The sequence below is a fragment of the Panicum virgatum genome, chromosome 1K, assembly GCF_016808335.1.
Source record: "Panicum virgatum strain AP13 chromosome 1K, P.virgatum_v5, whole genome shotgun sequence".
NCBI classification, from domain to species: Eukaryota; Viridiplantae; Streptophyta; class Magnoliopsida; order Poales; family Poaceae; genus Panicum; species Panicum virgatum.
Genome location: NC_053136.1, coordinates 55,761,481 through 55,786,465, shown reverse-complemented (window position 1 = coordinate 55,786,465; position 24,985 = coordinate 55,761,481). Strand labels below are relative to the sequence as shown.

General features: G+C 47.1%; 3 protein-coding genes across 5 annotated transcripts; 1 reads left to right on the top strand and 2 right to left on the bottom strand.

Annotated features, from left to right (window-relative positions):
- On the top strand, positions 1 to 6,504 carry LOC120646536 (actin-related protein 2/3 complex subunit 1B-like). 2 transcript variants are annotated; one of them, XR_005664455.1, is made up of 15 exons: positions 1 to 181; positions 1,319 to 1,404; positions 1,511 to 1,587; positions 1,688 to 1,782; positions 2,706 to 2,775; positions 2,977 to 3,046; positions 3,332 to 3,405; positions 3,495 to 3,537; positions 4,162 to 4,243; positions 4,375 to 4,463; positions 4,552 to 4,637; positions 4,948 to 5,437; positions 5,719 to 5,825; positions 5,914 to 5,972; positions 6,067 to 6,504. XR_005664455.1 is itself a non-coding variant. In XM_039923074.1 (15 exons), the coding sequence occupies exons 1-15, from the start codon at positions 103 to 105 to the stop codon at positions 6,123 to 6,125; spliced, it is 1,137 nt and encodes a 378-aa protein (XP_039779008.1). In that variant the 5' UTR covers positions 4 to 102; the 3' UTR covers positions 6,126 to 6,504. The 2 variants fall into 2 exon arrangements, 1 of the variants encoding a protein (XP_039779008.1); XM_039923074.1 differs by having other exon boundaries at positions 4 to 181; positions 4,948 to 5,008.
- A 687-nt stretch (positions 6,505 to 7,191) lies between these two features.
- On the bottom strand, positions 7,192 to 9,338 carry LOC120646517. Of its 2 annotated transcripts, none has more exons than XM_039923067.1 (2): positions 8,318 to 9,338; positions 7,192 to 8,042 (listed from the first exon to the last, which is right to left on the bottom strand). In XM_039923067.1, the coding sequence occupies exons 1-2, from the start codon at positions 9,084 to 9,086 to the stop codon at positions 7,342 to 7,344; spliced, it is 1,470 nt and encodes a 489-aa protein (XP_039779001.1). In that variant the 5' UTR covers positions 9,087 to 9,338; the 3' UTR covers positions 7,192 to 7,341. The 2 variants fall into 2 exon arrangements, with proteins under 2 accessions (XP_039779001.1, XP_039779007.1); XM_039923073.1 differs by having other exon boundaries at positions 7,192 to 8,039; positions 8,318 to 9,163.
- Positions 9,339 to 12,529: 3,191 nt separating this feature from the next.
- LOC120658036 (wall-associated receptor kinase 3-like) lies at positions 12,530 to 15,297 on the bottom strand. Its single transcript, XM_039936244.1, has 3 exons — positions 14,365 to 15,297; positions 14,103 to 14,270; positions 12,530 to 13,741 (listed from the first exon to the last, which is right to left on the bottom strand). Exons 1-3 carry the CDS (start codon positions 15,245 to 15,247, stop codon positions 12,588 to 12,590), a joined length of 2,205 nt encoding a protein of 734 aa, XP_039792178.1. The 5' UTR covers positions 15,248 to 15,297; the 3' UTR covers positions 12,530 to 12,587.
- Positions 15,298 to 24,985: the final 9,688 nt, after the last annotated feature.

Below are 24,985 nucleotides of genomic sequence, written 5' to 3'. Positions count from 1 at the left end.
GCTTCGCCTCCACTCCACCACCTCCTCTCTGCCTCGGCGTCCACCATTTTCGTACCCGCCCCGAGCGCCCCCCCTCGCCTTCCCGCTGGCCTCGCGTCCCCGATGGCGGCGACGGCGGCGGTGGCGATCCACCAGTTCGCCGAGTGCATCACCTGCCACGCCTGGAGCCCCGACCAGTCCAGTAACGCCCTCCCCCCTCCTCTCCCCCGCTCTAGATCTCGCTCCTTCCTTCATATGCGCCCGTCCCTTCCGATTCTGAATCGCCGCGGCTAGTTTCCGCCGGCGGTTGACCGGCCACAGGGGCACCGTATTAACAGGCGTGGCTTCCAGGATCGGATTCCTAGGGTTTCGGTTCGTGCGTCGAGTGTCTCTGTCATCCGTAGGGATCAAACGCTAATTGCCATGTCTAAGGACAACCAGGTGCCTGCCGGGCTATTTCGTCAGGGATCCTCTTCGTTTCCACTATTTTTGTCTACTGCTGTGTATCGTCCGAATTTGGCTTGCCTGGTGCCAACTTCGGCGTTTGGGGGTGTTTTCTGTTATAAGCGGAACCGATTTTAAAATGCGCCTCGAGACAATTTAAGATGAAATATCAAGTGAAGTGAAACAAAAAATTGATGGACTCTGTTAATGGTGCCAACGCGTGTAGTGGTATACCATATAGCAGCACTAGCTCATGTGCTCTTTGTACATTTATGAATGTATCTTCATCCATGGACCATGTTGGCAAACGGACATGGTTATAAAGGTGAAATGGACCAGTGTTTGCAGTAGGCACCTTCTGAAAACACCCTTTTGTTTACTTTTTGCCCTTGTATAACTTCATTTTGCTGTGTTTCTACTTACTGCCAATAGAGAAGCATGTGACACTATGCTAGTACTGAAATATGCATTATATTTACTGTAATGCCATGCAAGTTGCTTGGAATGGGTGAATGGACCGTTCGATTCCTGATTGTGTTAAACATTTTCCTTACAACTATAATAGTCTGTAGGAAAAAATAGATCATGAAAATTCATTATTGCATTAAATATTTACCTTGAAATGGGCGAATAAATCATGGATCTCCTACTATCGAGTTGATTATGGTGTATGCCATCATTTGAGTTGTTTGTAGGAAAAGTGCTGCAGAGTGGATGATGTGTTTGCTTGCAATGGCAAACAGCTTAGTGCAATTTAAGAGAGAGAGAAAAAGCATTGCTTTCCTTCTTATACAGCTAAACATACATGATATTTTACATTTTTTTCTGTTTTGCAATTGCACCTATCATGGAGTTTGATCTTTAATTTGACTGGAAACCTTCTCCTCTTGTGCAGTGATTGCCTTTTGTCCAAACAACAATGAAGTGCATATTTATAAGTTTTTCACAGACAAGTGGGAGAAACTTCATGTTCTGTCAAAGGTAGATGGTCCTGTTTGTCTTGTCTCACAAGGAATCTTTTTGTACTTTTCAATAAGAATGAGAATGCAATTCATTATCTTATTTCTGTTTATATTTAATATTGCAGCATGATCAAATAGTTTCGGGAATAGATTGGAGTAGATCATCCAACAAAATTGTAACAGTTTCACATGATAGAAATTCGTAAGTACAAGTCAAACTGCACATTCCTAGAGGATGTGTCTTTCTTCTTATTCCAACAGTTAATCAATGCATTTTTCCCTCTTCCTTGTACTGTCTGCAGATATGTTTGGACACAAGAAGGATCTGATTGGATTCCTACCCTTGTTATTCTAAAGTTAAACCGTGCAGCTCTGTGTGTTCAATGGAGCCCGAAAGGTTAGTTAATGATCTTCCCTTCATATTATATATTTTAAACCGGACATTTTCTCATGTTATTGGCAAAATGAATAGATTACCCAAGTGTAGTGCTCTCCTCCTTCTCCATTCCACACACAACATGGGACTTTTGAAGTTGGGTATTTTTTTCATTGCTGCTTCTGATCACCTGGTTACTTGATAGATGTTAGCTCAAAATTAAGTATTAAACAACTGACTACTGGCCATAGTTGAATTCTTTAGTGCTAACATATTTCTGTCCTGTGATGCTAACATATGAATTAGTTAGTTGCCTTAGGTAGTCATATTATCTCGGCCTTCCTTCCTTATTTTGTTGCAACACTGTGCTGAAGTACCATAGTCACAGGATTCGGGGTCGATGCCTCGTCCCTCGACCTGGGAACGTCGTTCCGATTCGAGGGACGGGGTCGAAGAGGGTCAGTGTCCCATTCAAGGTTGGATCGTGTCCCGGTTTGAAAGGGGTCGCAGCCCCATTGCTAGCAGATTTAATTGGGATAAGGAGGTTAAGGACAGTGGATTGGTGTAGTTTTTGTTAGACAATGAGCTGAGTACGTGTAGCATGGTCTAAATGTACTCTTTTATATGTTTCTTATATGCTTGTGCAGATTAGTTTCTTCATTAGTAGCACATATATAGTTTTTGTCTTTATCGACCCGAAGATATCGACCCCGATGAATCAGGGTCGCGTCCCACATAATAATTTATCGTTCCATAGATGTATACCCCCTTTGTACCACAATTTTATAAAATGACGACCCTCGACCCTCAACCCCGTTCCTCGACCCGATCGACCCAGGAACTTTGTGACTATGTGCTGAACATGTGAAAGAAAAACTTTTACGGTGTTTTTTCCTGAGTAATTATGATCTATTTCCTTAACACTCTTTATGTGTTGTTTGCAGAAAACAAGTTCGCGGTGGGAAGTGGTGCCAAATCTGTGTGTGTTTGCTACTATGAACAAGAAAATAACTGGTATTGATCCTCAGTTCCCTACCCTTTTCATTCATTGACTACTGTTTTCTATATGACCTTAGTTTTCCACTATCTTTTGTTGTACATCCCAATTGGTTACTGATGAACCATTGAACATGTTTTATACTGATCTATTTCTAGCAATTAGCAAGGTTGATGTGACACTATTGATATGCGTCTTTATCCTGCGCTTTGCTACAGGTGGATTAGCAAGGTTATCAGGAAAAGGCACGAATCTTCTGTCACTAGTCTCGCATGGCATCCAAACAATGTGAGTTTATTATTGTTACCCCCTTTAATGTAATGAGTCTTCAGTAGGAAACTTAGGACACAATTATTTTAGTGTTGTCAATTTGTTTTATTTGTGACATATTCCTGGCATTTTTGAGAACCTCCATCAATGCTATAACAAATATTGGATAACATGATGCAGTTTCTTTTGTTGTAATTTTTCTGTATATGTAAGTTACTATGTATATACTGCTTTTATCATGTAGATGCAAGGCCTGGTCCCATTGAATGTAATGCTGGTTTGACTGCTATTGTTTCTCTTCAGATATACCTTGCAACAACGTCTACTGATGGTAAATGCAGAGTATTCTCTACTTTTATCAAGGGTGTGGATACAAGGTGGAACATGCTAGCCTTACATCTACTAGGAATCTTGGTCTTCAAAATGCTTTATTGGTCTCATACCCTTTTTTTTCATTTCTGACCAGGGGATCACAATCAAGCACTTCAACTGATTCAAAATTTGGAGAGGTATTTTTTTTTAATCCATCAGTTTGATATCTTGCCACCTGTTGAATGCGGGGGTGGATCTACATTCTACAGGGGGTGCTGCAGCACCCCCTGAGCCCATGTTTGTCTCATATAGAACTAGCCCTTTAGCTCTGAAGTTCACATATAAAGTATGAAGTTAGCTTAATTTAAAGAGGTTCAGCACCCCCTTTAGTTTTATTCTGGTTCCACCCTTGGTTGAATGTAACTATATTTCTCATAGTTTGTACCTTGACAAGGTTCAAATATATTTCCGCGTTCGTTTGTTGCATCACTTACTAGGCTAATGACCACAACTGAACATCTATAACTTTTGTCAGTAGTAACTAGAAATTCAATTATACCAACATTTTTTATCACCCTGCTTACTGTTGAAAATAACACTTCATCTGTTTATGAGCTAAGCTAAACTTAGCTTTGTGCTTCGTTTTTTGTGTGCGCGAAATGTTTGCCCAAATCATTCCTTTTGTTATAGACTTAGGATAAATCATTATTTTTTTTTCATGATGAGAACAATGCTTCGTATTAAGTCTATTTGTTCGTCTGGAAGACTGGAAGTGAGTGTATATCCTTTTAACATTCTTCTCCTGTGTCATGTGGATGCAGCAAATTGCTCAACTTGATCTATCATCTACCTGGGTATTTGGTGTAAGGTGGTCAGCAAGTGGAAAAACATTGGCATATGCAGGTTATTTCTCCACAACAGTTTTTTTTTTGTTATCGAGAGTTTGCCAAAATGCCAAATGCGCACATTTTTCACTACACCATTTGTTACGCATAACAATTGTGCTGTTGCGCTGACATGTACTTTGATTCCAGGGCACAACTCCATGATTTATTTCGTTGATGAAGTTGAATCGGCTCCTGCTGCACAAAATTTGGCGCTGCGTGATCTGCCTCTCCGTGATGTGGGTCAGCATTTTCCCTTCTGATATACTTAGTCGCATGTGGTGATTTCTGAATTTCATAATGTTGAACGACTCTTCAAACTCTCAGGTTCTTTTTGTCTCTGAGCGCACGGTGATTGGTGTCGGATTTGACTGCAATCCTATGATCTTTGCTGCTGATGAGACTGGACTTTGGTAAGCAAAGATCTATGTAACAGCTCTTATCTTTTATTGCTTGTATTTCCTTTCCCTTCTATTCTTGATGCGCTATGGACTGAGTTACTGCTTCCTGTACTATGAACCCTGTAAATTTTTATGGATACCTTAAGTCTGTTAATTCTTTTAGTCTCAGTACCCTGGCAAAATACTCTGTTGCATTTTTTTGGATAAAAAACATTTCTACAGGATATGCAACAAGCTCTGATTTTCATCTATGACAGCTAAAGCCTTCACGAGTTTTATGTCCATATTTCTTTTCACCATAGCTACACCCTTTTGTGTGTAGGAGTTTTGTAGGATTCTTGGATGAGAGGAAAGCTACTCCATCAACTTCAAAAGCCTCTCAGGTATAGTGTTTTTTCTTCATCATTATTAACTTGTGTTAGTCAGTGCTTATGCACATTATACCTTGTCGTTATTGTTCTATTGTATAAGGGTGCTATTCAGTTCATCAAAGGGTTGCTTTTTCCTGCATGGGTGAGTGTTAGGTGAATTGCTGTTTCGATATTGCAGGCCCTGCTTGCAAAACAGTTTGGTGGGCTATCTGATTCTGGATTTCCTTTGAGTCGTAAAGTATAACCAAACATTTATGCTTCTGGTTTTTGTTAAGGCTTTGTTTGGATGCACCCAACACCAGTCTACTGCAATGGTGGGCTGGGCTTGGGCCATAGCAGGCTCTAATGGAAATGTTGTCAAAAAGATTCACAGTGTGTTCTAGTTTTTGACTGGTTTGGAAAATCGGCACTAGGTTACTAGACAAAGCAGACATGGTCAGTGTAAGTCATCTTTTTTTTTTCTGCACTTTGCTGTTATAGCTAGTAATTAGTGCTTATTTGTGTATTGACTTTATTGAACGCTAAATGTAATTAGTTCAGTAGCTGAAGCTTTCCCAGGGCTGTGAAATGTAGTTTAATAGTAGCTTACTACGACTTAATGGCTATAGTGCTGCTGAAATTCTGATCAATGACAGACAGACAGAGACTAATTTATGTGACTCAGTTGAACTCAGTAAGTCAACATCACACACAAACTAATCCTGAACTTTTTTTTATTTCAGCTCTCTGAAGCCCTTGGAAAGCTATATGGCCAATCAAAGCAAGGGACCAGTAGTGATTCCGTTGAACCATCAAAGCCTCGTGGTGGTGCCCACGAGAATTGTATAACGTACACTCTTTAGCTTATCTCTATTTTTCTATGTCCAGTGATGTGCTCTTATTGACGATTTAGACTAATACTTTCTTGATATCGTCAGCTGCATCGTACCGTTGACAAAAGGACGTGATGGTACTATAAAACGATTCAGCACATCAGGTTTATATGATATATTACATAGCTGAACCTCCCCCAATTGCTTCCAGATCTTTGTTTGAGCCTGTTTTGACATTCCTTGCCCAATGGTTTACAGGATTGGATGGTAAGATTGTGGTATGGGATTTGGAAAACCATATCACAGTTGCAAAATAACTCAAAGGAAGGTTCCATATCAATCAAATTGAATGAACTTGTGCTGTTACCCATCGTAATCAGGGACCATTCTTGGCAGCGGGTCCTGCAGGTTTTCAAGATCCAGGGCCAGCCAGGTAGATTGCTTATTTTGTTGTACCTGTACACAAAAACATTTCTTTAGCGTAGGAGCAGCTTGCATCTATCAAGTAGCATCATTTTTGGTGAGTAATTTTGTCTTCTGAATCACATATATTGTGTAACCTGTATAATTTTAGCTAGGTAGGCAATGTCTTGATTCGGCGTTTTCCAGTGTTCTTTCAGTGCCCCGTGTAAGATAACCACACGTGGAATTTATCCGCGGATGCTTTACTGGTACTTGTGGACATCTTGTTTGTTCTGCTGAGGCGCACTTTGATTCGTTGGAACCTGCAGCATCGGTATGTGTAATCCACAGTAGGAGGGGGCTTGAAATCAGGCCCTGCTGAAATGTGGCCTGTGGGGACCGGCCCTGTTGGTGGATCCCCATACGCTAATCCTTCTTTGCCCCCTTATAATCAGCAGAGACGTTCGTTCCTCCAGGTCGGCCAGCTTTGGCTGTACATGCATGAGCTCTGGCTGTAGTGTACGAGCTGTGTTCGCTTTGCTTTTGTTCTAAGAGTGGGCAAATCTAGCGGCTGCCGATCAGATCACTTTCTGCTGTTTTGTAGTAACGATCACGCAACATGTATTGGTGCTTATCATGTCAGAAGTTTTGGAAGCAACAGTTTGTTTGCATGGTTGTTCAGACTGTTAGTGAAGGTTGCTGCATCAACTATGCAATGTTTGGTTTCGCGGCTGGCTCTAGTGCGTGTCGATCGAGATAAATTTTGCTTGTCTTTGTGGGTTTGGTTTTACACTTGGTTCAGTGCTGAAATTTGGTTGCTTCGCCGCATGCCTAGCAACGACTTGAAAGGGACACGCGCGACAAAAATTGGAGGCAGCTCCTAACCCAACTTGGGTTGGCGATTTTCCTAGCACTGCTCAATTCTTTTTAGCCATATGTACGAAGACTTTGACTGCCACACCTTTAGGCTTTATGCAGAAATCAAATGATCCATTTTATGATTTCTCTTTTGTTTGTCCTTTTACCAATAATATTACAGCTATATATATAGCAGGCAAATAGCAATACATTTAATTTCTGGATCAACATATATCCCATTCATGTAATGCATGAATTTGGGTGAGATAGGCATCAGATTGGGCTCCCGAATCCAAAGCCCCAGGAGCAGCCAGCAGCAGCAGACTCCCTGGCGCTCCACCTCCTGACGAGGTCCTTGTACTCCTCCTCCTCCACGATGGCGGCGCCGACCTTGCTCTTCCACGCCTGCTCCGCCTTGGCGAGCTCCATCTCGGCGTCCTTGATGAGCGAGTCCAGGTCCAGGCCCAGGTCCAGCCCGATGTCCAGGCTCACGCTCAGCCCCTTCTCGATCTCCTTGCTCCTCGCCCAGTACCTGTCCTCCAGCATCGCCAGGAACTCGTCCTCCACCTTGTCCACGTCCAACGCCGACGCGACGGCCTCCTCCGACAGCTCCATGAACAGGCACGGCTTCTCGTCCTCCTCGTCGGCGGGCGACGACACCGTCACCGTGTCGGGCAGCGGCCGCCTCGACCGCGACGACACCGTGCCCTTCTCCATGGTGATGAACCCGGCGCCTTCCTCGTCCACGTCCTCCGACGACACGCGGAAGGCGGCCGCGCCGCCGCCGTCCATCTCGGCCACCGAGTTCTCGATCGTGATGAAGCCGCCGCCACGGTCGGAGCGGATGGACGTCGCACGGCGCGCCGATCCGGATGCCGCCGCCGCCACCTGCCGGTTGCGGAGGCAGCTCAGGTCCGGCAGACAGGAGGCGTACGAGCCCCTGCCCTTGTTCTTCTTCTCCCGTGCATGACCTGCTACGTACGTAGTCGTTGCCTAATGTAAGTATGTAATTAACATCCTGATGACGCATCAGTAGTTGATCATCACATTTATATTAATCACCAGCTATGGTTTCCTTTATCAAAACTTGATAGAATGGAGAATTCTTTCTAAATATACTGTGCTTCACGAACATATATAAGAACAACTCTACATTTTTTGATGAATATAAAATTAATCTATCGTATAGTATGAATATTGCATGTATTTGTATAGTATATACTATAGTATAGATGCTACGCGTACGTACCATTAGCCCCCCCATGGTTCTCATCGGGCTCCATCACTCTGCAGTAGATGCTGACGGTGAGCACCGCACCGGCTGCCGCCCCGCCAAGCGGGAAGCTGAGCGCCTTGCCTCCGAACTTGGGGTTGGAGGTCTCCGCGGCGGCGATCTCGGTGAGGTCCACGGGGAACGCGCCGAGATCTCCGTTCGCCGGCGAGTCCAGGAGCGCCGCCCACACGGTGAAGCTCCGCAGCGTGGCGCCGCCGGCGCTGAAGTAGTGCAGGAACACGTCATCGAACGCGGCCGCGCCCCGCGTCACCCGCGCAGGCGCCGTGTGCTCCCCCGCGCCGCCCCTGCTCCGCCACCCGACCACCACGCCGCGTCCCTCCGCGGCCGGGGGCAGGCCGGTGACGTGCTGCACCTGCAGGCACACCACGCAGCGCGCGCGCCGTGGGAGGAGGCCGCCCAGGGAGCCGAGCAGCCTGCACTTCCACTGGCCCAGCGCGCCCCGGCTCTCACCGCGGCCGCCGCCACCGTCCGGGGATCCCCCGGCCATGTGCAGCAGGTTGAGCTCCTCCGCCCCAAGTGAGGAGGAGCCATGGTGATGGTGCTGTGCCTTGCCAACCATCTTAATTTGTGATGGAGAAGAGCTAGCAGCTATGGAGGAGCTATAGGTAGCTAGAAATATGGTCGAGACTAGCCAGCTAGTGTAATTAGGTGTAAAGAGGAGAGAAATATATATACACATGAAGGTACAATGTGATGATTTGGGTAGCATGGCATGTCTCACCATGTGGCTGATGGGTGGTGTGGAAGCAGGATAGGGAGGGCTGCCCTAATGTGGAAAGGGGGGGACCTGTGGGCTAGGGTTTTGCAACATTCTCTTCAACTTATGTTTTACTATAACAAGAGGGGAGTACTGATCAATCCCTTTGCAATGAAGGCATGTTAGTCTAGCCTGTAAGGGAAAAGAAGAGAGCTTTGCAATTGTAGATCTCTTTCACTATATATCTAGCAAGTTGGGCTCTTGATTGGTCAGTGTAGATTAATTAATTATCAGCTTTGAAATTACCAGCTCTTGATTGGAATTTGTTGTATCATGCATATATATTGCTTTGCCGCACTAGCTAATCAGCTCTACAACCCCGATTCAATTTCACAATTTTTTATCTGAAGCTAGCTAGCTGACATTACTGTTGTGGATATTTATCAAAACTGAATTGTTGATATGAATATTATTGATGCAGGTTGCTCAAAAGATTGTTATGTAAGCTACCTACTGCGCGCACTACCGTTTTTGCAGTGAAGATACACAATTCAATCAATTTCTAGAAGAAAATGGAGATCATCATAACAGAATCAGATGCCAACTAGTTTGGGGTGTGATATAAGATCTTAACCACACTATCTGGAGGGAACACAGTGCATGTGCCATGCAGAAAGTGAGGGAGATTAGCACAAGAACTATGCACAATTAATTCTAAAAAATCTGTATGTGGTCCTAACCCATTGGTTATGGTGAGTAATTATCTGTTAATTAGTTTAAGGAGCAATGTTACATGACAATTGACAACTGTCACAATCGCCAATGCCAAAGGTGCATTTCTTTTTCAGCCAGGGACCAGCAAGTACAAAACTTGCCACCTGCAAGCATAACTACAGCCCTAGCTTGAAGGGCCATCCAACTCCATCCTTGGACTTAGCCGATTCTTTCCTCTTCTCGTGTACCTGCCTGCTGCTCGTTTCTGCTTTGATTTGATGTTTCCAAATGGGTTCATTTTGGGGGTCCAGTTCTATAGGGAGGGTTACTAGCTAATTTGATATATCCACTATTTGCATGTACACCTGTCTTGAGGTGAGGGTGTGTGATACCAGCTAGGTGGATACACTCATACCAATGTTTTGACTTGGTTTAATCCTCTCTTTTTTCGTAAGATAATTTTGCAAAATTAATTGTTGAATATTAGTAAGACAGGCTGAATGAGCAAGAGGAGCAAGGAGTAGCTTCTCCTCTCAGAGTTGAGGAGAGTGAATGAAAGGATAAGGATGAGTGAACAGCCAGCCCAAATATGTGGAGGAGATGCATCCTGTTTTTTTTTTTGTGGGTCCACGTCGCAAGATGGTAGCAGTACCGATATATATTGGGAGCATGCCAGCGGGGGCGGATCTATGTGGGGAGATCAAGCCCCTGCCTTTCCAAGATTAATGGATACCCCTTAAACCTCCTAAAATTAAGGAAAGAAAGAAGAAGAGAAGGGAGATGAGTCCCCTATTAACTTGGCTGCTAGATTCACCCTTGCATACTGCTAGTGGTAAAAACATCCATTTTGCGCTCCTAAATTTGTCACTGAAAAGTGAAAACGAAAAACAACTCCGAACTCAAAAAAAGACAGAAATCTTGCATGCTGTAACTACAAGTTAGTTGTCACCAACAATAATTTTATCAATTTCGTCGCGTGCGCCTCATTAGCATCATCCGCAAGTTGTTGTTCCCCGATCGCTGTTACAGTCCAGTTGATCGAGAAGCATCCGAATCATCCCCATCTTTTACTCCTCCAAAAGCAGAGCATACGTTTCCCGACATAGAAAGGCGGCAAGAGCACGCAGTAGATCGATCGATCGATGAGCCCCTCCTCCTCGAGTTCACTAGCTCCGTGCAGCTAGGGCGGATTTGACAAGACACCTATTCGCGTTTGTTCAATCCTCTTAAGGCAGTCAAATAATTTGCACGGGGCGCTTGGCTAGCTCTTGATGATCGACATCTCGCCCAATCAGATCCCTTCCACATGAGGCTTGTGCCCTCACGGTACGTGCCTAGTCCTTTATTAGCAAACCCACCCGCCTTGATTGGACACACGCACCGTGCAAAAGTTTGTAACTTTGCTTGACATCAAGGCCGGGTGACGATATATCATTCGGCAGGTGTCCATGAACTGATTAAAGAACGGGTAAACTCATGGTGCTCACTCCAGTCTACAGAGGATGTCTACGTGGAGACGCCGAGTATATAAACATGGCTAAAAATTGCTAGGCGGGCGGCTAGCTATGCACCTACTGGCTACTATTTTTTTTAAAGCACCCAGGAGCACTGGGGAGTCGTGTAAAATTTTAGACGTCCACGCTAATCGGACTCAACGCAGACGAGGTTGCTCGAATAGTTTCGGAACGCACCATACCAAGGCACTCACACCACACGCGCACACACACTCACACACCCACGCCTCAGCACTTGGTGGAAAAATCCCGCGTCGAGCGACGCTCGAACGCGGGATCGGTGGCCTACACACCTGGAGCACACACCACCCGAGCTACCGCTCGGTACCCACTAGCTACTTATTTTTAATTTGCATGTGACCTAGCACGCGCAGATTTTCTATCTTTATCTCTGCTACTACCTCCGTTCTAAATTAAAGTTCGTTTCACTTTTTTATCTAAAGTTTGAGCACTCGTCTTGTTCAAAAAATTTGTGCAAACATAGTCAATTTTAAGTCATTCTTTAGGACCTTGTATTGATAAAGTAAGCCACAACAAAAAGAAGTGATATTTTGCTTAAATTTTTAATAAGACGAGTGGTCAAATTTGATATCAAAAAGTCAAACGAACTATAATTTGGAACGGAGGGAATATTTCTAAGCAAGCAATGATTCCACAGTCCATCAATTAGAATTCTAATCGGAATCTGAATAAACCAATTGGAATACTAATCGGAATCCGAATCCCACGAGCTGTATATAGAGTTTCCATCAAAAAATTAGTGGTCTCATGTATGTATGGGTAAAATCTATATTACCCGAAACAATGCAAAGATACACAAGTTGTTCTAAAAATATAATCTATCTATTATTGTGCTATTTGAATCTTATTTGTTAAAAAATAATAGACATAACTACCAGCAACCAAATATTGTAAACATAAAAATAATTGGATCCGAATAACGGGCAAGTAGGGTGCCAATAGATAAATTACATTTCTAGAAAACTTTTGATATTCATTTCATATTTTTTTATTAATTACTTCTATTTTTAATTTTTAGTTTAAATATGAATAATTTTACTTTTTACGAAATGAAAAACTACTTTTGAAAAGGGTCAAATTTGCTAAGTTTTGACAGTTAAATGGCCTCTATTATTAGGTTTTTATAGCTGAATGTTAAAAATCAAATTTTTATTATAGTTCGAGGGTGTAAATCAGACTTTTTCCTTTAATTAATCATGTCAAATATGAAACATTGGAGTATATATAGAACTGAAACCCAGCTGCTGCTTTGAATATATTTAGTTCACAGTAGTCTAGATCATCTGCCATGCTCTAACTCTATGGCGATGCTTCTGTATTGCGCAAAGCTGGAAGGATAATTTGTACCACAGGGTTCTGCGAACAGATTTTCTGTTTCTGTAGCATGATGCTCTGTCAACTTTTCTTGCCAGGTTCTTCTTATTACTTTAAGCTGCTCAACAACTTCGGTCATCTGTGGTCGCTCTTCCCCCTTCATACTGAGGCATTTCCTCGCGAGTTCAGAAATTGCTCCAAGTGGTTCCATCCCTACCCCTGTTATGCTTTTGTCCAACATATCTTGATGGTTGTTCTCCTTCATCGCGATCATGAAAGATGATGCAAGTCCTTTCCGCTCACTGGAATCCTCAGAATAGATTGCAGTCTTCCTCGTGATTAGCTCCAAAATCACAACCCCAAAACTATAAACATCACTCTTTTCTGTTAGTTGCCGTTCCTGTAGATATTCAGGGTCTAAATAGCCGAGAGTTCCTTGGACAATAGTCATAAAATGGGTCTCATTCTTCGCAACCATGTGTGATGCACCAAAATCAGTCACTTTTGCCATGTATTTGTCATCTAGGAGAATGTTTGAAGATTTCACGTCTCCATGTATTATGGAGGGGAATGCAGAAGAATGGAGATACGCTAGCGCTTCTGCAGATCCGATGGCTATTCTTAGCCTGTCATCCAATGAGATGGATGGCCCTTCACTGTGGATCAACTGGAAGAGAGTGCCATTTGGGATGTATTCATAGACCAACATAGGAACTTCCACTTCTAAACAACAACCTAGAAGCCTGACCACATTCTTGTGGTTTATTTGAGAAAGTATAATGATCTCCTGCACAAATTCATCCTTCTGATTTGTGTTGCAAACTTTCGAGCGCTTTATGGCTACAGTTCTGTTATCCTTCATAATCCCCTTGTATACTGTGCAATGCCCCCCTCTTCCCAGTTCTCTTCTCTTGTCAAAATTATTAGTTGCATTCTCTAGTTCCTCTTTCGAGAATACTCTTACTGTTTCTACTCGTCTTGATCGCATTTGTTCAAGTAAAATAAACCCACCATTTTGCTTGAAGAAACCATCCTTCTCTTTGACGAGCTTTCTCTTTTGATACTCAATTACCAGAGGAAAGATGCAAACAAGGAGAAAGACTGTGCTGATAGAAATACCTGCAGTCATTAGGGAACTTTTCTATGAAATGAGATCAATGGGGGAAAAAGGGATAAAAAATTGATATATTGACACAAAGAGTCACAATAAAGCATCGGCCCCTGTTATTTTGCTAAATCGGATGAAGAAAATAAATAACTTGAAACAAGGTGTTGGCATTATATTAGTAACATACTGCATAAACTAACTAGTTATGATTGATATGTGGTCCCAGTACATGACCTAGGCCATTCAGCTTTAGCTATCTAATTAAAGTATAGTTCTATGCTAAAATTATCTGCAAAACTCTAGTTTCTTGTCTCCAGCCATGAGTATTGTTGCTATATATGATATATGAGAGATTGCTAGATCAAGATTTACCTAAGACCATCTTTAAAGTTTGTGTATGATCCTGGTAGGGACTGCAATTTATTGTACTCGCATTGGTGCTTTGAGTTCCCTTTGGACATGTGCAGCTGTAGCTTCCAATTATGTTAGTGCATTGGCCAAGGCAGAGATACTGCTCAGGAAAGTCGCATTCGTCGATGTCTGTTAATGCAATCAGGAAAACAGGAATTGTCATCATTAGAACATCTTGGCATATTTCGAGCGCAAGAAGAATTGAAGACTGGCTGTCGCTCACCTTGGCAGCCTTCTTCTAGATATGGATTTCCCCCATAGCCGCTGGAACAGTTGCAGAGATACCCCGGGCCGTTGTCTGAAGGAACACACTCACTGTTCTTGCTAAGACATGCATAGGGTGACATATTTTTCTTGGCTTCGTCGCAGGATTCTTTTCCAGCAACCCAGTTGAGCACTAGGGGCACGCCATCACTGTACTTGTAAGCAAAACTGTAGCCTGCAAGATCAGAGACATCAAACCTGAACTGTTGGGTCTCAATCACAAACGCATAACTGCAGGGGTTGAAATCCAGCACGCTTGCACTCCGCCTTGTTGAGAAGGTGGTGTTGAAGTATGTGAGATTTGCTGGGATGGATGTCTGGCAACAACCCATGCCGGTGCACTGGCCACTGGTGTCAACGCTCGCCTTGCTGCTGCAAAAGGACATGCATCCGCTGGTGTAGGAGTTTGTGTTTTCACCTTGGATGAAAGCGATGGTATCGCACCCAATTGCCGTGAACTTATTCTTGGTGTGTGATATCTGGTAAGAGTGCAGATCCAGGGGAGATCTAATGAAATTACTGATGCCAGTGTCATCGTAGCAGTCCCACGTCAGATGCTTGTGGACTCGAGCCTCCCCTTGCAGCAGGAAGATATCGAAGGCCCAGACATTACTTCCTTGGCCACCCAGGTAGGCTCTTCCTGTGCTGTGGTCGCATGTGACCTCAAGGCCGCGGCGGAAGCAGCCGGGGCCGATGCCGAAAGGGTAGGGGATGCTGAGTTTGCCACATCTTTCCTGGCAGCCGGGGCGCGCCATCCCTGCAAGTGCCAGCAGGCGCGTGGTGCTCATCAGTATGGTGGTGGTGAGGAAGAGCAACCATGCTGGTGAGCGCCAGGACATCATGACAGGATCTATCACTCCTGAAATGAAATGCCAATTGCGTTGGGGGCACAAGAGTTGAATAAAGCAGGTTGATATGAAGGGAAGAGCTGCTACCTGCTGGAGGCCATTACATTACATACATATTCTGGAGCTTATTGTGTGGTGTTTGTACTAGTTTGGCCCTTCTGCATTGATACAATCAATACAAGGACGATGGGCTGCTGGACATGTCGGTATTCCTTCCTGTTACTCAACTAATATCACCACCTCCTGTTGTCTGTGGGGTTTTGATGCAGGACGGACGAGACGACTGCGAAATTTTGATTGGTCTATATGTTGGTTCTCGGTTATGAACCTGGGACACAGGTACTACTACTAGTACTACAACAACAAAACAATTGGCAGCCTGCTTTGCCTACCTTTATACTCGGTCGGCATAATCCAAGATGGTGCCATTCGTTGTCCCATTTGCTTGATTTAGAAGGAAGGACAAGAAACAGCCGGCTAGGCCGGCCGGCCGGCCCGGCGGCCAATACTAAGAAGATGTCAAGTTTGCAGTAGTGACAAGAGAACGCTGGATGGAAGATTTTAATGACTCGACGTTATTGCGCAGTGTGCACTGATCCACTGACACGAAAAGATCCATGCTTGAAGGCAAAATTTGAGTCAGCGCGAGCCTAATTTGCAAATTAAGGCTAAGAACACAAACAGCCCCTCATCATGATTCTAATCTGTTTGATTATGTGAATGAGTGGTCTCCTGGATAGCTCATCAACTGAAATGTGCCCGGGCGGATCATGAATAATTGAAGAACCGGAACAGACAACCAGAGGGGTTGAACAAAGCCTTTTTAAAAATTCTCGAGAGAACAAGACCTATATCCCGAATACAACCTAACACACCTCTCATCTAACCGTCAAGGTGAAATAGGCTAACTAGTCGTCCTAGAAACAGTTAGGAAAAGCTCAACATAAAAGGAAGTAAAGATCCACCACCAAGTCAAAGCAACAATTCACAAAAATACCGGAAAAGTGTTTCCAATAAAGACTCGCAAAAGAATTAAAGATCTCTATGCTAAGCATGGAAGATCTGGAAGCAATTAGGAAGATCAAGAACTAATTGACTCAAACTAACCAAGCGTGCAAAGGCTATAAACAAGTTACTAGCAAGCATTACTAAATAACAAGCTTTCTTGCTATTACTGTGCTGGGCTGCCACCTTCACTCGTGGGCCTGCTCCCCACGTGCTGGGCTGGCTGCCCACGGCCTGCTGCCTGGGCGCAGTGCCCCCTCTTGGGCCGTGGGCCCAACAGCTGCTGGCCTGCCTGCCTGAGCTGACGAGCTGCCTCGCTCCTGGACCGTGCTGGCCTGCTGGGCTGCATGCTTGCTGGCCGTGCCGGCCCGCAAATCCTATCCATCTTCCGGAATGTAGAAAGAGGTTTGATCTTCCAATGTTTAAGATTCGTGCGGGCCACAGGAGCCGCACGATCTCCTCTCCTCTCCTCTTGCGCGGCTCCTTCCTCCGCCGAGCGTCGTCGCCGGCGTCCGCCATCGTTGGGTGTTAGGGTTAGGGTTCGGGGTTGGGGGTTGGGGTCTGGGGGCGGGAGGTGGGGGGAGCGGCTGGCGGCGAGGTCGCCGCCGGCCGGGGTGGTGGTCGAGGCCGGCGGCCTTTAGGGTCCGGGTTTCTGGGGGTTGGGGAGGCTCCAATGGCCGGCGGACCTAGAGGAGGTCGGGGGGCGGCGGTAGGACATGCGGTGGTGGTGGTTCGGCCGGCGGCGGAGGGCGAGGCGGCGCGGGAGCACCGCCGGCTGGGTGGAGTTGGATCCCCGGTGGGCGGTGGCCGGCGGCGGGGGCGAGAAGAAGGTTCGGAAGGGCGAGCTCGAAGGCAGCGGCGGGTGGTGGGCGGACGGCGCGGCGGCAAGAGCCGCCGGCCGGGGTGGAGGACGGCCGGGCGGGCGGAACGGCGCCGGCCGCCGTCGGAGGCGGAGAAGATGAACAGTGGGCCGTTAATGGGCTGGAAGGTAATAGCCCTATCCATCTTCCGTTTGATGTATAGGAGCCCCCGTGCCGGCCTGCCCCGAGCGCCTCGCCTGGGTGCTCCGGGAACTAGCGCCGGCCACTGTTGGCCAGCTGCCCCGCACTTCGAGTCTCTGCGTGTCTTTTTTATTTCTATATTTTTCAAAAAAAATTATATTTATTTACATATAGATCCTTACCGCCCCTCCTGCCGGGCGGTAGGCCCCCTGCCGCCCCCCTACCGGGCGGTAGGGGTATAGAACTGTAAAATATTAAATCAAAAATATATTTCTGTATTTTTTTTTGAAAAATATAGAAATAAAAAAGACGCGAATCTCTGCACCGCGTGCTGCAGCAGCTGTTCGCCTCTTGGTTCGTAGCTCCGGCCCATGAGCCTGAAGTGCTAGATGTGTTGCATCGGCTACTACGAATGCTAGATTTGCTGGTCTAGAGGAGGTGCTGGTTGTGTTTTATGTAGTGCTGCGGCTGCAATCAGGAAGACTTTGTTCTACAAGACATCCATAGAATAGTCTATTTTCCTGATAGGTATGTGTATTTTGACAAAAATCAAGTATGCCTTCAACATTTTCCTGATACCGACCACTTGTACTAAGAAATAGTTGTGTTTCTGCTCCAAGGACGTTGATCTTGTTCGGCATAACTGGTTTGAATCGCAACATAACAAGAAGATGAACATTGTCTATGACCTTAGATATCCAATCGGTTCCATATGGATGTTGCATCACTATAGCATCATGTTTTGTCTTGTCTTCAACCTGCAATGTCCTTAGATGATCATACATTTTATTGTAAATCGCAGAAAGCATCACTTCCCGATAATGGCTAATGTGCTCAAACCATCTCGTCTTCTGTGTACATATATTGCTCAAAGTTGGTTATAAATTTGGATAAGATTTTAATAATATTAGAAATAGATATTCCTCAAGCAATAGGCTCCAATAGCATGCCGCAACCCACCATCACATTTTCTTTCATGAATCATCGACCCAATGCCCTGTTCGGCTGCCGTGCAGCTGCAGCTGGTTGCTGCTGCTGATCTGCCGAATGGCAGCCGCAGACATCATGCAGGTCTATGGCAAAACGACGGCAGCACCATTCGCCGCCGCCGCATCCACAAACTACGGAGTCAGCACACTATTGAAGAGTCAGGGCATAAATTTCTATCCGGGCATAGTTATTATTGTTGAAAAGAGTAAGACAATCTTCTAGAATATTCTCCACCATGCAAGAATAAGTGAAACGACCCGGATTTTCGAACGAAGAACCCGAATCCCTGTATCATCGTGATAGTCTCTGGATCAGTAGCTATCACATACAAAACTCATTTTAAATAGTAAATCAGTTCATACTCACTTAAAAGAGGTTCAAACATAGATTTAATTATTACAAAATCTAGAGGATCTGCAGTTCGAATAATTTATTACAAGCTCATTGGGCTAAAATGGAACAAATAGAAAACGATAGTGGTAGCTGGTCTTCGGGCCTTCCTTCATCTAGAACTTCACCTCTACAGGCAGCACTTGAGCGTAGCACGAGTTTCTAAGCTTTAATCGTACCATCCGTCGGTGTTGGCGTCGAACTCCTAATCGGATCCTGCATCTTGCCAAACTATCCCAAAAAATGAGATAGGTTCATGTCACCATTCGTATGCAAACTTTAAGTGGATGCAAGGGTATAAAAAGTAGTCAAGGATAGGCTGAGATTTCCTATGCAAGCACAAGTATATAAATAGTCATTTGTCTCTCTCTGACACGGGCCATACCGGCACCGGTCACACCCAAACCATAAACATGTCTCTCACCTATCCCAGGTCGGTGCAGGAACTCCCTCTCCCTGCACCTCATTTGACTCCACAGGGGAAAGTGGACTAGAGGGAGGTAGAAAGCTGGGTTTACAACTCTAGATGAAGTAACAGAAGTGTAGAAAAATATACATGACCGAGTACGCGGCTATATGTATAGATTTCGCCCTGCAGGGGTTGTACACCTGTACCGACTCGCCCCGTCATTAGCCAGGGATCAGCTGACTAACTCCGAAGCACCGGTCTACCGAAGCACTCCGAAGAGCGAGACTAACCACTACGACACCATCCTATCCCCCCAGGTTGGGATGCAACCCCCTCGTGGTTGGGGCGCCCTGGAGTTGTGTGGCTCTCCCCTTGCCATCCGAAGTTCCACCAAGCGCCCATGCTCCTCCCGCATCGGGCCTCCCCCGCACTACCCTACTCCGACAGGTCTGGTGACGCGCATAGCAAGCTCGGACCGGATCCACCATCACAGTAGGTAAGTGGCGTGCACGAAAAGTCCTACAAATCTTAGATACCACATATGTCCATAAGAAGCCGGGGCAAGCACTCCTTGCAGTCCTTCGTAGTGGTTCGCCAAAGGCACCCATAACAGGTCCCGCCTCTCCTTGGGCACCCATAACAGGTATCGCCCCTCGTTCTCTTCCTGCACCTGCCATAGGTGCTCCCCAGAATGTGCCCAATACACATTTCCGGCCAGTAGCTTGCCCCCGCTAAAAGCTCTATCTCTGGCTCCTCACAAAGTGGGTCTCAAGCATGCAAGACTATCATATCATGGCATTCCCATACCCATTCACTCTCATAGTAGCCAAAGCATTCAAGAATCCATCAAGGAGTCATAGGGTACAAGGGATATGATAAATAAGTAGGTTGTGCAGGCTTATATCACATACACACAAGTAGAGCACTAGCAATTCTAGCAAGCAATGCCTAATAGGAATTCAAATCATAGATGGGCGTGAACCTGAGTGCTCCACGTAGAACTCCTGAGACTCATGGTAGTCCTGGTCGTCGGTCTTCTCTTCAGCAGCAGGACCTATTCGTAATTACGGATTACTATAAGGGCTAAAGTGCAAGAATGCACAAAACTACCCAAATAAGATCCAACTCACAACAAAACCTGCTCTGACGCGTAGATCATGATTTTTGAAGAATTATGAAACTGGTTTCATAATTTTCGGAGCTTCGATTAATTTATTAAGAATTTCTGAAGCTTAAAACAATTTTTGGAATTAATAAAAGGTTTTCGGAAAGAGAAAACACGCAGCGTGACACATGGCAGGACCAGAGAGTGCCACGTGTCCTATTGACGTCAGCACGGGTCAGGCTCTGCTGACATCATCATGACGTCAGCATTGACTTGGTCAATGTTGACCAAGTCAACGGGTCAATGTGTCAGCGGGGTCAGCTGGGCCCACGTGTCAGCGAGACAGTGAGGCTAACGGGCGGGGCCCATGTGTCATCTTGGGTTAAAAAGAAAAGGGAAACTCGGTTCTGGGCTGAAAGAGGACTTGGGCCGGCTCGGTTGGCCCAAGAGGCGTCGGCTCGGTTCGGCTCAGGCTTGCTGGACCGACTCGGTTTCATGGATCAACTCACAGGCCGGCTTGGGTTGCGTCTTAGCAGGCCGGCTTGGGTCTTGGGCTGGCAGGCCCATCTTCTCTTCTTTTTCTTCTTCTTTTCTTCCCTTCCATCTCTTCCTTCTCTCTCTGGCAGATCGGGCACAGGCGGCATCGTCTCCCTTCTCTGCTTTCTCCCTTTCTCTTGCCGGCGGGCTGCCCCGATGAGCCCAGGTAGGGGCGCACGGCGAGGGCTCGGCGGCGGCGCAGCTTGGATCTCCTCCGGTTCGGGCAAGGCAAAGGCGAGGCGAGATCGGGACAAGGTGGAGCGGCGGCTCGAGGCGGCGTTCGCGCTCAGAGACACGCGCGTACGCGGGAGGCTCGCCGGCGTGTCCGAGGGCATGGTCAAGGGAAGAGCATGGCCGGTGGTGAGCTCGGCTCCGGGGCCGTGTGCGCGCGTGGCCTGGATTCCAAGGCCGCGGCGGTGGTCTGCGAGATCGGGCGGTGGTGACCAAGGCGAGCAAGGCAGGGCAAGGTCGCGAGGCACGCCGACGGTCTCTGTGGTGGCGAGCAGGGCTCGGCTCTTCATCATCTTGGGCAAGGCAAGGCCAAGGCGGGGCTGGACGACCATGGCGGGGTCAGGGCGAGGCGATGGCCAGGCTAGGCTCAGGCGATGTCCGGTGATGTCGTGCGCGAGGCGGAACGAGGACCAGGGACCAAGGCAAAGCAAAGGTGTGGCCGGCGTGTGCGGGCACGTGCACGTGCAGAGCGTCGCACCGCGACGTCGCGCGGCGCGCACGGCAAGCAGGATCACGGCGAGGCCAAGGTGACGCGGGGCTGGGCTAGGTTTGGTGCGGCGGTGGCATGGACACGGCACACGCGTGTGTTCCTGGGGCGGCCTTAAGGCCAGTGCAGTGTGCGCGCGCTGGGCACGGCCACAGCAAAGCCATGGCGCGGCCGGCTGGCGGCGCTCGGGGTATGGCGGCAAAAGGGGAAAACAGGGCACAGCGGCGAGGGGCTCCTACAGACAAGGCACACAAAGGGGATAGGAGGGCCCTGTGGCTTGCTATGGCTCATCGTCGGTGAGGTGGTGCGGGTGCCTACCGTGCGGCTCGGAGAAGAAATGGGTGGCGCCGTGACGAGTCGAGGCCGCGGCGAGTCGGAGCAGAGCAGTGCCGAGCAGGAGCGTTGACGTCGTCGATCGGGGCGCTGGACGGCGGCGTCTCGGTGGTGGTTCTCCTCTTGGCGCGGCTCCTCCTCCTCCTCTGCTTCACTTCCTCTTGGCGGCGGCGGCGGCTGGGAAGGGGAAACGGACCGGTGGCTCTATGGTTTCGCGGCTCTCGATTGGGGTTCTTATAGGGGCGTCGGAGTGAAAGACCCTTGTTTGGTTTTGGTAATTGAGTGACAACTTATGTGGACTAATAAGTGTTTATGTTGAGATACACAGGTGATTAGTCCACACAAAGATACTAGTATGAGCAACATGTGCCATGGAGGAGAAATGGCTAAGGGTTGATGCTATGCTCATATAGTGTGATGGAGGAACTCATTGTATATAAGACATGACATGGAGTCGTGTGACCAAAGTGGAGAAGATCAAGACAAGGCTTGGCTTGATGGATCGGCTGCAATGGTGAAGGGCAAGTCAAGGCTTTGAAGCGAGAGACCGCGTGGCGGTGAAGCTTGAGCAAGACTTGGCACCAATGGACCGAGGCAATGGTGAAGAGCGAGCAAGGTCAAGATCGATAGACCAAAGAGGTCATGTGATGATATTGAGTGGATCATATCATTCAAGGAAGATCAAGCCAAGTGTTGACTCATGATAATGATCAAAAGGCTTGATGGAGTTTGGTGCTTGTGTGGCATCAATATTTGGGAAAATGAAATGGAATGTGCAAGGCAAAGGTATGACTTGTAGGGCATATCATTTCACCGATCAAAGGTTGTGTAGAGAAGTGCATTACCGGATTTAGAATAGATGGCCGTACTATCAACAGGGGCAAACTTGTTTGCATATCGGTCATCTAGTGACACTTGAGCGATCTAACTTTGCGATGTTGCTAGGATCGAGTGGCGTGGTGAGATCAAGTGAAAGTTCTTTGAAAATGATTGTGAAATGCTAACACACATGCACATGGTGTTGTTCACGTGGTGGTGTTGGCACATTTGCAAAGGAGAAGGTGTTGGAGTTGATGTTGATCAACTTGTGGGAAAAGGAAATGTTGGGCGGACGGTCCGGCCATGTTGGGCGGACGGTCCGCTAGTATAATTCATTTTTGTCTAGAAAGATTGCAGCTCTGTTTGGGCTTGAAGGTCGTACTGCGGACGGTCCACCCCTGGGGTGCGGATAGTCCGCAGGTGTTTTAAAGAAATCGTCCAGAGTGGTTGTTTCTCTGGCTTGGGCTTAAAGGTTGGACTGCGGACGGTTCGCAGGTCACTTAACAATTTGTCCGGAGATGATTTCGTTTCTGGTGGGTTGCATGATGTGAAAGGCAGATGGTCCGCCCAAGGGGTGCGGACGGTCTGCCCCTCAAACTTTAAGTTTGTTCAGAGACGTTGTCTCTCTGTGTGTTCGGAGTGTCTGAACGGCGGACGGTTTGCCAATAGGGCGCGGACAGTCCGCGAAGGGCTCTAACGGTCGACTCTGACACATAATCATTGCAGATCTAGCCGTTGGGTTTGAATGGCGGACAATCTGGTTTTTGTGAGGTGGATAGTCCGCGAAAACTCTGTTTTCACGGGTTTTGAGTATAACTGCTAGTTTGGGGGCCTCCCTCTATAAATAGAGGGTGTGGCCGGCCATTTGAGGTTGCTGAGCACCTTGGGGACTTGGTGTCCATGTGTGAGAGTGCTTGAAAGCCCTCTACTCACTCTAACTTGATAGTAATCATCCGATCGAGTGAGAGAGCGATTCTAGTGCGATTGATTTGAGAGATTGTATCAAGTGGCACTAGGTAATCGTGTTGCAAGCCGGTGTGCTTGTTACTCTTGGAGGTTGGCACCTCCTAGACGGCTTGGTGGCAAGAGGCTCTGTTGAAGCCCGCAAGAAGATTGTGCGGTGCTCCGGAGAAGAGATTGTGAGGGGTATTGTGCTCACCCCGCGGGAGCCGCGAAGAGCAACTTTAGTTGAGCGAGACGTGAAGAGTAACAAGTGGTTCGGCCGGATCATGTGCTAGAGCTTGGTGTGAGCACTCCACGTGGGATAGTGTGACTTGAGAGTCACCACTAGCAAGAGGATCGGCGGCAACCTTGGAGCTTGTCTCAACGGGGAGTAGCTTGGTGGCAACCAAGTGAACCTCGGGATAAAAATCACCGTGTCAATTTTGTCTACTCTTCTCGGTGGTTTGCATTCTCCAAATCACAAGCCTTGTATTTACATTCATATATATCTTCTTGCTTGTGTAGCTAGAAGTAGAGATTCTAGTGTAACTAGTTAGCTTGTGTAGTTTAATTAGTTGCTCTGGCTTAGATTGTGTAGCTAAGCAAGTTGAGCTCTTGGATTTGGATTGTGTATTCTTGTCCTTGAGCATCTAGTGAGGTTAGGTTTGACTTTGTGCTTTTGCTCATAAGAATTGAGTAGGAGCTTCCCCGGTTTGTGAAGTAATAGTGCTTAGGCTTGTGTGGCTTGGCATTAGAACTGTTAGGAGAGCTCTTGCTAGCTTGGCACTCCATTTGCTTTGTATAGGATCTTTTTGGAGGTGCCTTAGAGTCATAATTAGAGGGGTGAAGTCTTGGCTAAGCAAATAGTTTTAATTCCGCATAAGTTTCGGTTAGCCGGCGAAATTAGTTTTAGAAAGGACTATTCACCCCCCTCTAGTCCGCCATCTCGACCCTACATGGAGCTAGGGTTGGCGCGGGCCCGGACGCCGAGGACGGCGTGGATGGGACGGCCGTAGGAGCTTGGACGCGTGGCGGCATCTGGGCCTCCGCGGCGGGGCTTGGCGCGCAAGGAAAAGGGCGACAGGGCAGCGCGCTTCGCGGCGGGCGTTGTGGTGTGAGAGCGAGGCCGTTTCCCTGTCTTGTCGCAGAGTGGGGACAGCGAAGCGCGCTCGGCGTGAGGGTAGGTGAGGCTGCGGCGTCGGCGTCGAAAAGGGGAAAAGCGGGGGAGGAGAAGAACAGGGGAGGGGGCGTGGCGGCTGACAGGCGGGACCGACTTGTCAGCGGCATAAAGAGGAAGGGGAGGTGAGGGGTGTCACCAGTTGGGCTGCAACGCGCTAGCAGGTGGAGCGGATCGGGCTGGTGGGGCGTGTGGTCGTGGGCCAGGCTGGGTAGGAGGGGTTAGCGGGCTGGTGCTGGGTTAGCAGGCCGGGCTGAGAGGGTTTGGCGGGTTGGGTTGGGTTGAAGGTGTTGGGCTGGGTTAGGA